Source organism: Globicephala melas, chromosome 10 (assembly GCF_963455315.2).
Source record: "Globicephala melas chromosome 10, mGloMel1.2, whole genome shotgun sequence".
NCBI classification, from domain to species: Eukaryota; Metazoa; Chordata; class Mammalia; order Artiodactyla; family Delphinidae; genus Globicephala; species Globicephala melas.
This window is the reverse complement of record NC_083323.1, coordinates 40159386-40174683: the sequence shown is the minus strand read 5'-3', so window position 1 is coordinate 40174683 and position 15298 is coordinate 40159386. Positions and strand designations below refer to the sequence as shown.

General features: G+C 37.5%; 1 protein-coding gene across 7 annotated transcripts in view; it reads left to right on the top strand.

Moving 5' to 3' along the window:
* Window positions 1–15298, top strand: part of NAV3 (neuron navigator 3) — an 835795-nt gene that overhangs the window by 682338 nt on the left and 138159 nt on the right. For all 7 annotated transcript variants that reach the window (XM_030866220.2, XM_060305657.1, XM_030866222.2 and 4 more), the window contains 2 exons: window positions 612–995; window positions 11291–11410. In XM_030866220.2, coding sequence (XP_030722080.1) covers window positions 612–995; window positions 11291–11410 — 504 coding nt within the window. The remainder of the gene's footprint in view (window positions 1–611; window positions 996–11290; window positions 11411–15298) is intronic.

Sequence of the window (15298 nt, the reverse complement as noted above, 5' to 3'; positions counted from 1 at the left end):
TTTAACTTCTTGTAATGATAAAGAAGGAATTTTAGTTTTCCTTTACTATTTTCTCACTTAAATTTTATATGACAGTGAACTGGTGACTTCTCAGCCCTACCCAGTGATTTTTTTCTCCTATCCATCTCCTCTTCAGTATAATTTCCCATTTAAACTGAATTAGCTACTGAAACTAACACCATCACTGCTAAATGGATTTTCACGCCTGCCTCAAATAACAACTGTGGAAGTTGTAATTAAAGTGCATCTGAGGAGAGGTGGTAGAGAGTCTTTCAAACATAATTGTAGTTAACTTCCAGAAAAGTTCTGGGAAGGCTACAATGGGTTAAATTAAGGGTTGGTTGAGAATGTGAAACAATATTTTGTTTTATCCAAAATGTAATGATGGCGTTTCTTTTGAAAGCAAAAAATCTGTGATGAATGCCCCTTCCTACATTTTGATACCTGCAGAGGTGTTTAGAATCTCAAAATGAATGTATAATTTGACTTTCATGAAAATGGACATACTTCTAAGAAATGACTCTCAACTGTAGGCGTTCCTGTCTTCGTGCATTCTGGGTCTATGGCCCCAGGTGAACAGAATATAGTGATTTCTCTATTTTATTTGACAGCACCCTGGAGACAACATTTGACAGCACTGTGACGACGGAAGTGAATGGCAGGACTATACCCAACTTGACAGGTCGACCTACTCCCATGACCTGGAGGCTGGGCCAGGCATGTCCTAGACTTCAGGCTGGAGATGCTCCTTCCCTGGGTGCTGGCTACCCTCGCAGCAGTACCAGTCGTTTCATCCACACAGACCCCTCCAGGTTCATGTACACTACGCCTCTCCGTCGAGCTGCTGTCTCTCGGCTGGGAAACGTGTCACAGATTGACATGAGTGAGAAAGCAAGCAGTGACCTGGACATGTCTTCTGAAGTCGATGTTGGTGGATATATGAGTGATGGTGATATCCTTGGGAAAAGTCTCAGAGCTGATGACATCAACAGTGGGTAAGTGGCCCTGGGCCCCGGTCTCTAACAGAATTGCATAAAGAGAGGTGGTCTACTACAATGCAGTAGCTGTAGGAAGGGGATATAGGTTAGTTAATAAAGTCATTAGAAAATGTGAGAAATCTAAGGTTATTTGGGGGTATTTCCGCCTTCTCTTCTAATCATTCATGAACAGTAAAATGTCCAAAATTTCTCTAAAGTCTTTTCATTATAATCCATTAACTTTTTCTATTGTTAGTTCAGAGAAACACATGTGCCCTGTGTTTTTCAGAGCGATTTTCACATGCTTCTTAAATAACAGATTTTGTAGTGAAGGACGTGGGAAGGAGATAGGAGGAGTTTTGCTGAGCTGCTTGATTTTTTTTTGGCTTGTCAAAGCTGCCTGTAACTGCTTTGAGGAACACAGATTTTCTAGCATTCTTCAATTATATACCTCCAATCTGACTTGAGAGAAAATCATTTTAGATCTGAAAATTTCAATCTATTTATTCTCTTTTGATGGCATCAGATTTTTTATGTTAACCCCTGCTTTCCTTCTGTTTTCTATTACATTCCAAAAAGAGTTGTGATTATAAAACTCTCAAAAGCATTTTGGCAACTTGGAATATTTAGTTCAATCTGAGGATGAGCCCCACTGGAGGAAATAGGATATTCAATTAAAACTACTTCTATTAATAACTGTAGTTGACACGTTGAAAATTTATTACCTACTTCACTCTTTTTAAGCGCTTTAAGGACATTAATTCATTTAACCCCCTCCCCACCACCAACCCTTATGAGGTAAGTATTTTTATACCTGTTTTACAGATAAGGAAACTGATCCCACTTGGCCCCAACTGTATTAAAGCTAAGCAAAGACTAGACTTGCATTAGGACTCAGATACATCTGACTTCAAAACCTAGGCTCTATAATAAAAGGAAAAGCTTCCCAACTAACTTTATCTATATTTTTCATGTGAGTCCAGGTTTTTACCTCTTCTTTGTCCTTATGCATCTGAGAGGACTGGTCTCTGAAATCATTCTTCTGTACAAGTAACCTTTCCTGACTTCAGTCATGAAAAGCTTGTTTGAATGGGAACAAGACCTTAAAAAGTACAAAAAAACTTTTGATCAGACTTAACAGCTCTGCTTTGATATCCTGATACCCACCAGTTCATTCCTGGTGGCCACCTTCTCTGAGTTTCTAAAGGTCTAGAATTAGGGAGACAGGTTATTGTTAATTAGGGTAGGAAGCAGTTGAGTTGCCCCTGGAGTTGGAGTGTCTAAATTAAGTTTCTTTCTACCATTTTCTATCTGCCAACTCCTTGAGAGCTTAATGTATCCAAATTCCTTTCCATAATAAGGATAAAATTGCAAAATCTTCATGAAATTGTTAAGAATGAAGAAAATAACCCACAAAATTGCACTTAGCACAAAGCCTGTCACAATATGTGTTCAGTAAATTATCATCATCATCACAATTACATTTTTATCAGTAATAATTATTAACCTAATAATCATAGGATATGATCTTATATAGGAGATAGTAGAAATTATGAGAGGTGTGAAGAATCCTGGGAAAAGAATACAGAAGAGAGATCATGAGCTGAATTATGTATGTGTGTATGTATGTATGTGTTCAAAAATATTTGTTGCATTCTTCCTATGTGCCAAGCAACATTCTAGGCACTGTGTGTTCAGTGGTGAACAATATAGACACAGTACTGGCCCACATATACTCACGTTAGTGTTTTTATATTTTTATAGTTGCTCATTTATTCAATAAATGAATAGTAATATGTGTACATATGTATGTACGTGTGTATGTATATACATTCTTAGATAAGGAGTTTTTGAAAGTCATTTTTTAAAAAACTGAGTTCTGCTTATAGTAGTATATTTTACCAGCATACCTATAGTCAGGAGCATTTTGTATTTTCCAGGACTCTAGCGGTATTAGGCAACTAACTTCTGTAACACAGAAATCTCAAAATCTCAGTAACTTAACACAAAGAAGTTAATTCCTCCTTCACATAAAACCCCTCCTAGTGTTTCTGATCATCAGTTGGGAACTAAGATGGATGGTAGGTAACTCTGCTATTATCCAACCAGACTGCCGACGTCACCCTGGGTGTTGATTTCAACAGACCGATGACAAAAGAGAGAAAGAACCATGGTGTAAGAATAGTTCATATGTACCAGGTCTGGAAGTGGGGGTTATGACTTCTACCCACATTTCCTTACCCAGAACTGCTGCAGCCCCATCTCACTGACAGCAAGGCCAGGAACCAATGTTCATCTTTGTGCCCAGGAGGAAGAGGAAATTGTTTTGATGAGAGCTGGCTAGTCTCTGCAGAACTAATGAGAGATTTTTAAGATACAGGTATATTCTTTGTACTTCCTACTTGTTTCCTGCCTCACTGGAAACCTGATTCTCACGTCTGTTCTCCAGTTTTGTTCTCTGTTGGCCTTTCAGAGGAGGTCTTGAATAGTCCCACAAATGAGTCCATGTAAGAACGCATTAGTGGTCTGCATGCTTTGTGTTGAGTCTTTCATACTCAGTGTCTAAAGCAGAAGAAGAAGAAAAAAGAAAAACTAAGTAAAAATAACACAAATCCTATTTGAAAACTTCCTCTGATGATGTTTACCTGCTTGGCCTTATACATGTTCTCTTTCCCATGATAGAGTACAGGACACTGAAATTTAAAGAATGACTCAGAGTTCTGTCCCCTGGATGGAGCATGACTAGACGTGGTCAGCAGGCAGTGTCGCCGGTCTCAGCTCAAGGGTGACTGGGGTGTTATGGGGAGGACACCCAGGATATGCTGTACTTCCTCATTGCTCACCAGCAGATGTAGTGTACCATTGTCAACATCAGTGGGATGCAGCCCGATTTGTCAGCCTAAAGTTAAAAGATAGGAAGATATCCCAGAGGAATTTTAATTTGATGTTTTCTTTAAGAAAAAAGGGCATAGAAAAGTCTGTGCTACAATTCACGAAAAAAATTGAATCACAAAGTTAACTGTCTGTTCCCAATTTTTTAAAGTATGTTTTAGTGATTAAAGGGACAAAAAAGGCTCAAAAGACAAAGCAATGAATGAAGATGTTTAATCTTGGGTATTCTTCTCATGCAAGAAGGAATGTCATGAAGTAAATGGGAAAGGAGTTTCATTTTTTTTGTTGTTGTTGTGGTACGCGGGCCTCTCACTGTTGTGTTCTCTCCCATTGCGGAGCACAGGCCCCGGACGCGCAGGCTCAGCGGCCATGGCTCACGGGCCCAGCCGCTCCGCGGCATGTGGGATCTTCCCGGACCAGGGCACGAACCCGTGTCCCCTGCATCGGCAGGTGGACTCTCAACCACTGCGCCACCAGGGAAGCCCGAGTTTCATTTTTTTCACATACTTCAGGTAGAACTCAGAAAATTAGTTAATCGGCATTCTGAGAATTCGAGATTTCTTGAAGCATGCAAAGGCTTATCTCTTTCTTCTCTTCCAAAAATTACTTTAAGCACTTGGGAATGTGAATCTGCCAGTAATTAGGAATTAGTCAGAGGAAGGCTTCTTACTTATAATGAATCTCTTTGAAAAAGTCTCCATGTGTAAAGCAAAAAAAAGGAACATCCTGGAAAACTGGGGGAAAAGTTACATATTTTAATTGGGTGGAAATTGAAGTTATCTGCAGGTGTCACAGTGATAAATAGTTGGGCCAAGAATATAACCTAAAATCCTGCTTTAAATGGCCCAAACGCAAAGTGATTTAATTCTGGAGAATGACACTTTTTAAAAGGGAAGTGGATACTTTAATGCTGCTTTAATCCCCTGATGCTCCCACAATTCTGCTTTAGGAAACTTTGTGATAACTGAAGCGTTCAAGACATTGGGAAGGGCAGGGTTACTTGAGTTGGGTTAAAAGGATGTACATGGGAAACCACATATTCCTAATCACAATGCTTCTATTCATTTCATATTCAAGATATGAGAGTTATTTTTAGTGAATGTAGAAATGCTAATGGAAAAAATAGCCAGTAACGTTAGTCGACACTTATATAGCACTTATTATGTGCTAGGTCACCATAACTGCAAGAGATAAGCATATCATTACTATCTCCATTTTACAGATGAAACAACTGAGGCATGGGTAGGTTAAGTAACTTTAGGTAGAACTCAGAAAGTTAGTTCATTGGCATTCTGAGAATTCAGACTTTCTTGATGCATGCAGTGCTGGACTTGAACTTAAAAGCAGTCTGGCTCCAGTCTGCACTCTTAACCATCTTGACATACTGACCCTGTGAAGTTGTCTACATGTCTACTTGCCCACATTTCTCTCCTAGGAGTTGATTTTTACAAACAAACATAACAGAGCTTCACAGCAATCATTCATTATTAGTATAGTTTTCTTAGCTAGCTAGCACCCTTGATCAAGGGGACAATCCTTAATATTATCTGTGTTCATGATCTGTGTTCTAAGCGCTGAACTAAAGTTCCTTAGAGGTTGAAAACACACACACACATTTTAGATGCCCTGTGTTTTCATGTCATAACGAATAGCTAATTGTTATATACAGTTTCTGATATAAGATATTGAATGTAAAAACGGAATTCTAGGAAGCTATGGTAGGGGCATAGGTGAATCTTTCCAAATACCCACAAAAATAGACAAAACAACTAGATAGCAAAACCACGGGGAAAAACCATGATCGTTGTTGAAAAAAGATGACGACAAGGTATCACCTCAAACCCCAGGTATAAGCAGTGAAGGACAAACAGTCAAGAGCCAAAGGAGCAGAATGATATCAGCATCTGTGTACGAAGAAACAGAAGGTAGTAGTGGGGTGTCTGATGACACTGAGAGCAGAAGAACCACAAAATAGCCAAGAGAAACTGACTAGAAAACACACAGGGCTTATCTGAAGATAGCAGCTGAAGCTGGGAAGGTTTTGACCACTTGACCAGCCAGAGACAGTAAGGGCTGAAGGTCACATCTGAAGGGAGTGGAGCAATCTTGTCCCCATGTATCCATTAAACTCTCCAGCCACAGCTACCTTCCAGGACAGGACCCCACACTGAGGGAAAACTTCCAGGAGTAGAAGCAGACTGAACAGGATGTAGCAATAAAAGTGAAGATAGAGAAGGTCCAGATAAAAGTGGGAGATGGGAACAGAGTCCAAAAATCTCAAAAAAGCTAATTATCACATTCTAAAACACTACACAAAAATAACAGAAGCATTTACCGTGTGTGGTTAGAAAGGTATCTAGATCAAGTTTCTTTTTATTCTGAAGAATTAATTTCACATAAAAATAATTAAGAGAAAAATGTCAGGATAAAACCCCACATAAGCCACAAACATATACAAGACGTACAACTAATAAAGGTATACTATCAATGGGGAAAGAAAAAAATAAAACTAAATATAGAATCCAATAGAAAATGAGCAAAAGTCATAAACAGACATTTCACAGACAAAACATAAATGGCCTATAACAAAGTAAAAATTTGATCAACCTGCTTGGTAATCTGGAACTTGTAAATTAAAGCCAACACGAGAATTCTTATTCATAGACAAGTAGAAGTTTATTCTGAAAATGTTTTGAAAACTCTTTGGCATTGACTAGTAGGGTTTGAATATGTGCATGTATCCCTTTTGACCCAATGATTCCTCTCCTAGATAGAGACCTTTGACAAGCTCTTGCCTGTGAGCATAAAGAAATGTGCATATACAGATGTTCATGGCAGAGTTGTTTGTAACAGCAAAAAATCTAAAAACAGCTCAAATGTCTGTAATAGTCAAACAGATAAATAGACTAGTGTGCTTGTAAAACAAAGCTGTATAACACTAACATTAAAAATGCAATAATACATATCGAGATAGATGATTTGCAAAAATGTAACTTAGAGTGAAGGAAATAAGTCACAAAAGAATATATACAGTGTGATTCAATTTATATGAAGTTCACATGCATGAGATGCTAAACAGTGTATTTTTAGGAATATATGCCCATGTGGTTAAACCGTAAAGGAATGCTTAACACAAAATCCAGGGCAATAGATATCTCTAGAAGGGAGGTTTAGAAATGTAGGACTGGAATGAGCCTATATGGTCACTGAAGAAACTGGAAATGTTCTCTTTCTGAAGCCAGGTTATGGGTACATGAAAACTGATATTATTTTTTAATTATTTAATGTGTACTGTTACATTTTATACTCTTGCAAAAATATGATGTATTTAAATATGAAGCTTTTTTTGAAAAAGCATGGAGTTGCTGTGGAGGTGGAATTGTATGTATTTATGTTGATTGAGAAAATGAGATTGAATAGCATACAAAAAGAAGATGTTTATAGTTTCTTCCTATTTCAGTGAATTCCAGACATAATGAGAACAGTGATGTTGATTCACAGGTCTGAACAGACTCCATCCTGTAGTAATTGAGGGTGGTGAGTGACATGAAGAAAGTCACTTACCTAGATTGTTAACTAGGCGGATGGTGTGTTTCCCTATAACTGTATTAGTATATACAAAAGGAGCATGAGCTTTAGTGGTAAAGGCAATATATGGTCTGTTTATGCTGTATTTGAGGTGGTTATGGGAAATCCACGCATCTGTGCACAGGAAGCAGTATAATATCTCATTCTAGCGCAGGGTGGAGCACTATGGCCTGGAAATATTAATATGGAAAACACACACCTAAAGAAAATGTGCCAAAGTATGCAGTTTTTCTACAACAGAAGGAAGACGAGAGATGGCAGTGGAAGGGAGGAAGAGTTAGAAATGCTCTGGGAGACTGTTGCGTTTTTTATGTGAATCATCTTATAGCTTATGGAATTTGAACATGGCTAAAATTATCCTAAGACTTCCATAGTTTGAGAGATTTTACTTTCTGTCAGTAACCTTCACAAATTTCCTTTGCAACTTTTTGTTTGTACCAATCATCCTGTGACTATTACGTCTTAAACTCATCTTAGCTTATGGTTTAGAAGTTCAGGTATAACATTATTAGGAAATCTTTTTTTTTAATTTTACATTATTCCTTCAAAATGATCTCCTAACATTTATATTTCCTGGATTGTAGCAATTTTTTCTAGAGGAACTATGAAATGCATGTTATTTTAGATTTTTAAATGCTTCAGAAAAACTGAAAAGAAGGAAGAATTTTCAAGAAAAAAATTTAAATGAGAAATTTGCTTGTGTGATGCCCATATATATTTTTCAAATAACAAACTTTTCTGTTATGAAAATGCCCTACCAACATTCCAATGCGACAGTGTCTGTAAACAGAGGAAATAGACACTGATGACTATTTTTGGTTCAATTAATACCTGTTGTAAACTTATTTGATATTACCTGGAAAATCCCAGGGTCAAAGGAAAATGAGTATCCTTTGAAATGCTTCCTAAAAAAGTTGGGTTTTTTTCTTAATTCATTGAAATTTTAAAGTTGTTTTTTTCTTTGGAAAATTAGTTTTCAAAGCATTTAACCTTTGTCTGTAGAACTTACTCTTCTGTAAGCACTGAATAATTGAAAGCTTATGTTTCTAATAGAAGTCATCTTCCATCTTATTTCTTGTTTACATGCATCACCATTATGGCTAAAGTGCTGAGATCTGCTGTCATGGTTTCTTCCTGCAGTGGGGAGGCCTTTTAAATTCAGCTGAACAAATGTTTAATATATTTGTTGGTACCAAACTATATACAAAACACTTCACTAAACACGTTTAGAGATACACCAATGAATAAGACAGACCAATAAGATGTAAAACTTAACATGTATACATTGTTTTAACTTCCTCCTGAGGTTAAGTTTAGGATCAAGCATATTGACAGTTTTTTTAAAAAGGAGTCTCTCACTTATCTGGAGAGAACATTTCTGCCATCCCCAAACTTTTAAAACACAGTTTCAGGGCTTCCCTAGTGGCGCAGTGGTTAAGAATCTGCCTGCCAATGCAGGGAACACGGGTCCGAGCCCTGGTCCAGAAAGATCCCACATGCCGCGGAGCAACTAAGCCCGTGCGCCACAACTACTGAGCCTGCGCTCTAGAGCCCATGAGCCACAACTACTGAAGCCCACGCGCCTAGAGCCCGTGCTCTGCAACAAGAGAAGGCACCGCAATGAGAAGCCTGCACACCGCAACAAATAGCAGCTCCCGCTCACAGCAGCTAGAGAAAGCCCGTGCACAGCAACGAAGACCCAACACAGCCAAAAATAAAATAAAATAGAAAAATTTTTTAAAAAAATTCAAAAGGAGAGTGAATGAGAAAAATGTTTTTCACTAAACACTTTATCAGGAATTTCATATACTTCACCTTAAGAAAAGAAGCAATAAAAATATTTAGAAGTGGGCTTCCCTGGTGGCGCAGTGGTTTGAGAGTCCGCCTGCCGATGTAGGGGACACGGGTTCGTGCCCCAGTCCGGGAAGATCCCACATGCCGCGGAGCGGCTGGGCCCGTGAGCCATGGCCGCTGAGCCTGCGCGTCCGGAGCCTGTGCTCCGCAATAGGAGAGGCCACAGCAGTGCGAGGCTCGCGTACCGCAAAAAAAAAAAAAAAAAGATAAGAAATTGGAAGTAAGAGTAAACAATAGAACACTGACAGCATCAATATGGCAGCTGACAAATTAAAAAGTACGAAGGACAAATATCCTTTAATCTTTAATTGTCTCATTTAGTATCACTGTATATGATACAGGAAATTGATGCTCATAATCATGAATTAGTTATCAAAAAAAGTTGTCATATCTAGTATTCCATTTAAAAGAGTATGTCAGTCTTCAGCACATTTTGGAATCAAAGTACTCTTTTTTTCTAATTTTGGTGGGATTAAATTCTTTGGTTATCAGGAAAATTAACCATGTAGAGTACCTTATGAGGATAATACAGCATGACTTTTTGTTTTGTGTATAAAATTCATATATTTCCTTTTAAACATATGTTGGGAGAGACTTTGTGAATAACAAGTCACTATTATTTATAGGGTTCTCATATTAAGAGCTTTATGTATTTCTCCTTTAATTACCATAATATCTATCTTCAGTAAATTTTATTCTTAGCATTTTGAGGCAGAAATTGAGGCACAGTTTAAGAAATTTGTTTAAGGTCCTTCAACTAATAAGGACAGAATTTACTAATCATGTAAGCAATTAGCCAACTTCATAATCGTAGTTTTAACTATTTGGTCGATCTTTAATATGGTCATGATTAAATTTTTTATTCCAAATAGTGAAATTAACTCGAATTTGTTTAAGCAAATTGGGGATCTTATTACAAGGAAGCAAGGATATCTCCTAGAACCCCAGGAGAAGTTGTGAAGCTGAAACCACATGGCCAAGTGTGCTTTTTGTGCACCTGTGTCATTCTTCCTACTTTGCTGATCAGCTTTCTCTGTGCCTCTGCATCTGGTGAAGATAAATACCCAAAGCTCCTGGGTTTTCATTATCATAAACTCTTTGCACATAGAAAGACTGATGAGCTATCTGTTAATCCCATTTCTCAAGAAAGAAACATTTGATTAGCCCCACATGGGGTAGGAGATTAACACCTGTTCTAATCCCCGATTGCCAAGAAAGGATTATCAAATAGTCACATGACTATGGGAGTCTACCAGCCCTGTGTGAAGATGGTGGTCCTGTGATAGCAAGGAAGTAGTTCTCAGAGACAGGAAACGGGCAGGCCGTGTGGTCCTTCAGTTCAGACAGCAGTGCATGGTGGTTAAGGTCATGGTTTCTGAAGCTGACTTTCTAGATTTATTCTCAATTCTGCTGGGACTGGTTGAGCGACCTTGTGTAAGTCCTTAACCATTTCGTGCTTACTTATTTTCTTTATCACTAATGTGGGGATAGTAATGTTATTACACGTAAACTATATAGAACGGTTCCTTACAACATCTTAAACATTTAATACATCTTAGTAATTATTTTATGATAGTGGTCAATTGCTGTATATATTTTATTTATCAAATAAATTAATCTAATTTTAAGATTACTCCTGTGACCTTCAATGCTTCAAAGATAGTGTTTACAAAATGAAATAATCATGCTCTTATTTTGCTAAGAGTTACATTATCTCTAAGTCTGTTCAAAATATTGATAACAAAGCGGAGAAAAAGGAAGATCTTATAATTGGCTAGTTACTTGTTGCAGTAAGGAAGATTAATTTCCTAATAAGATTTTCTAATACTTCCTGGTGAGTAGAATATTCATATAGAAAAACTATAATAGAGCATATTTGCATAATTATTAAAAATTTTGCACACCGTTTGTTTATTAAGTTAAATTATACAGCTGAGGTCAATTAATTTTCTGTTGATTAATTAGGCATTTATTTTCAGGTACATGACAGATGGAGGGCTCAACCTGTATACTAGGAGTCTGAACCGAATACCAGACACAGCGACTTCCAGGGATGTCATCCAGAGAGGGGTTCATGATGTGACAGTGGATGCAGACAGGTAATGTCATCAGCATATTTGATGGTGAGGAATGCATAAAGCAATTTTATAAATGAGATCCTAGGAGTTTTACAGTATTAAACCAAAGGACTTTTTATTTTGATATAATAATTATTTTGGAACATTTTGAAAACTAAGGTGTTTTTGCTTACAAGACTTTTAGCTCTGTACACTGAAAGAAATTGCATTGCTGTTGAGAACATTTAACAAATTTCAGGTTACATGGTGGCAAATTTTAATATCTGCCAAAGCAAAATTATAAACATAGACTTCTGTTCCTTACTTGAAAAGAACCCTGGCTGATAAATTCCTTTCAATTCAGATGCTCTCAGATCTACCTGGGGGCTAATGACATAAAGATGAAAACATAATTGTAATTATCAGGTAAAATAAGTTTGATGCTTTTCTTGAGGGGTTTCTTGAAAGCATACAACTCTTGCTTTAAGCTAATCTCTTTCATATTTCAAATTGCTTACAGGTTTGTGTGTTTCATATACTTGTTATTATTTTGCTGGGAATTGTTTTGCAAATTTTATCAGAATCACTGCTGTTTGACAACATTGTCTTTGTGAAATAATGTTGTAAGACATATTTCTGACCTGATTTTGCCCCCTCTTCACTCAGAATTTTTAATTTCTTAAGCAGGAAGGGATTGCCTATTTCCAGAGCTACTGTATATCAATACCTAGAGTAGTTCTTTAGTTCAACATTTATGAAGGGGACGAAAGGGTAAGACCTAATGTGTCCACATTCTGAAATAAGAAAGGTGTACAATTCATAGTGCATTTTAGTATAGCCAACTCCAAAGGCTAGGCAGTGAATTCTGATATTCGTCGTCAATTCCTCCTTACTCAAATGCTGTTGATGTTTTAACTCCTGTCGGCCAGCTCTCATCCTGTATATACGCTAGTCTCCTAGGCTGTACACAAGGTGTCTGTGTGAAGCATGTGGTTACAAAAGGCTTATGAAAAATTTTGCTCACTCCACCCCCCACCTGAACTATTCTTCAACTGTTTTCCCTCACTGACTCTCACTAACTTCAAACACGATGGACTTCTGCTTTCACATTGATGCCTCCTCTGCCTAGAATGCCCTTTTCTACATTCCTTGCATTATTGCCTCCATCATATTTCTGTTTCAGCTTAATGTTACCTTCTTAGCGAAGTGTTTCCAGAGTAGCTAAGGTACATTTCATTTCCAGTCACTTTCTTTCCCATTATCTTATATTATTTTCTTCAATGTACACATCACTCCTAATTATTGTTTACATGTTTATTTTGTATCTCCCCCATTACAGTGTAAGCTCAGGAATGCAAACTTTTCATCATATTTACGATACATTGAGCTTTTAACAAATGCTTGTGGAGTGAATGAACAAAGGAATGAGTATAGGCTATATATTCATATAGGCTAGCGATAGCATCCAGTTGACTAAAGAGACAAATAAGACTGGGAAAAGAGACGAGATACTGCAAGGATATTATGTAAGAGAGGGAACGAGTTATGTGGGAAAACAGGAAGGAGTGATTAGAGGGAAAGAAATCCAAAGTGTGGGCCACATTTTGAAACTAATGACCAACTCATTGTTGGCTGACAGTGGAAAACATTAAAGGAGAGGAAAAATCTGTTGGTCTTTGGGAAATGAGATTTACGACAGCAGAAGCTAGGAATCAGTACAAAGGTGACTGACTCTGGAGGCATTTGGGATAACCAGCTCTCCAGGCTCCAGATTGGAGCTAGGCTGAGGAACCTCAGACCAACGGAAAAACCCAGGTATTCAACTAATAAATTGGGACCCGCAAAAGCCATAGTTCTTGAAGTGTGGTACCGGGATCAGCAGCAGCAGCATCACTGGGGAACTTGTCAGGCATGCAAATTATCAGCTCCATCTAAGACTCGCCGAACCCAGTGTCCAGCCATCTGAGCTTTAACCAGGCGATTCATGTATACACCAAAACTACTGAAACACTATCTTAAAATGAACAAATAGATGCCAGGCCTATGAAAACGTAAACATTTAACATAAACATGTAAACATAAAAAATAACATTTGGAAAATTTTACTTCATTAGCTGTGCTTTGTCAAGTGAAAGAGACTATCAAAATAACAATGGCATTAATCTTTAAATTAGATCAAATAATGATGTGTTGCACCTGAAATAAATTGTCTCAAATTCAGATTTTGAGAAGTATGTAGAAGGTTTTTGAAAGAATTATGTAATTTGAGGAATACAAAAACGCTTTGGTCACTTTTATGTATTAAACAGCAATAGGGTTATAGTGAAAATCCTACTATAGGAGTTTTAGGATTTTCTCTTTTATTATAGCTAAATCTCAAGCTCTTTTAAAATTGTATATTCAGAAAGTGATTCAAGATGTTATTGTTTTAAAATGCATAATCTTAGATATTAAAGTTGTGAAAGTCCTGTTAATTTATAAAAGATAACGTTTCATAAAATTTTCTTAATTCTGATAGCCATTCCAAGTAGGATTGACAAGAATAGCTAAAGGTACTGAGAAGTCCTGCAGTTTAAAATAAAACCTGCTTAACTTTATTTAATTCATTGCTCCTTAAGTTTTTTTCATCGATTCCCCCACCTTTTCTCTATAATGATAATTTGTTCCTATAATGTTTTAAGAAATGCTCATTTAGCCTAATGCTCTCATTTAGTGGATATAAAAGAGTGAGGAGTTAGGTCTTTTACTCCTGTACTTCTAGTTTCCCAGCTACCTTAGTCAAGGTTTTTAAAAAATAATAATATAAAATGTATTAGTGATTGGTTCATTTTAGCAAATCGGTAAATAATAGGGCTTACAATAGTTCACTGATAAGAAAGCTTAAATGCAAAAAAAAATCAGCAGTGTTTTCATATTTCTTAGATATTCTTTCTAAAAGGTATATCAGGGAAAAATGCACTTATATAATGGCAAAGTACCCAGCTGGCTAGTATGGCAATGGATTTGAATTGTTCGTGTTGCTGTAGTGAAGGTTATATGCTCCCCTTTGATCAACTTCTGGAGAAAATGTGATGGGCAATAGAGAATAGCTGAATTCATCTTCTCAGCAGATTGAAATGGCCCCAAAGAAAAGAGGAGGGCTTCCAGCAGCCAACTGTATTACTCAAAGACATTGCAGAACAAAAGCGGGGCATCATTTCGAGAGGAACTTGGGTTTGGTCCGTATGTAGTACTCTGCTCGGACTGCCATAACAAAGTACCATGGACTGGGTGGCTTAAACAACAGACATTTGTATTCTCACAGTTCTGGAGGCTACACGTCCATGATTACAGGGCTGGAAAATTCATTTTCTTATGAGGGCATTTTTCTGGCTTGCAGACAGCCACCTTCTCACTGTGTCCTCACCTGGCCTTTTCTCTGTGCTCTCTTGCAGTGAAAGACAGAGATCTTTAGTGCCTGTTTCTCTTCTGATAAAGACCCCAGTTGTATTGGACTAGCCTCCTCCCACCATTATGACCTTATTTAACCTTAATTACCTCTGTAAAGGCACAATCTCCAATATGGACACATTGGAGATTAGGACCGCACCATATGAATTTGGTGGTGATGGGGGATGAAGGGACGGGCATAATTCAGTCCATAAAACTGTGTAACTCCCGGGTGGTTTTATCCTTGGAGATATAGGTTCAGTGTCTCTATAAGTGCTGGATTAAAGTAGTGAATGTATGTATTATGCATATCATAAGCCCAGACCCTACAGGGATCAGGAACATCACATGAAATGAGTGAAGCAGAAGAGACACATGGTAAACATGGCCAGTCCAAGTGGGCATCTACCCTCCACTGTAGAGGTCGCTGCCTGTGGAAATGCACAAATGTAGAAAGGAGGGCTGAGGATTGCAAACCATTTGATTTTTTTAATTTAATTT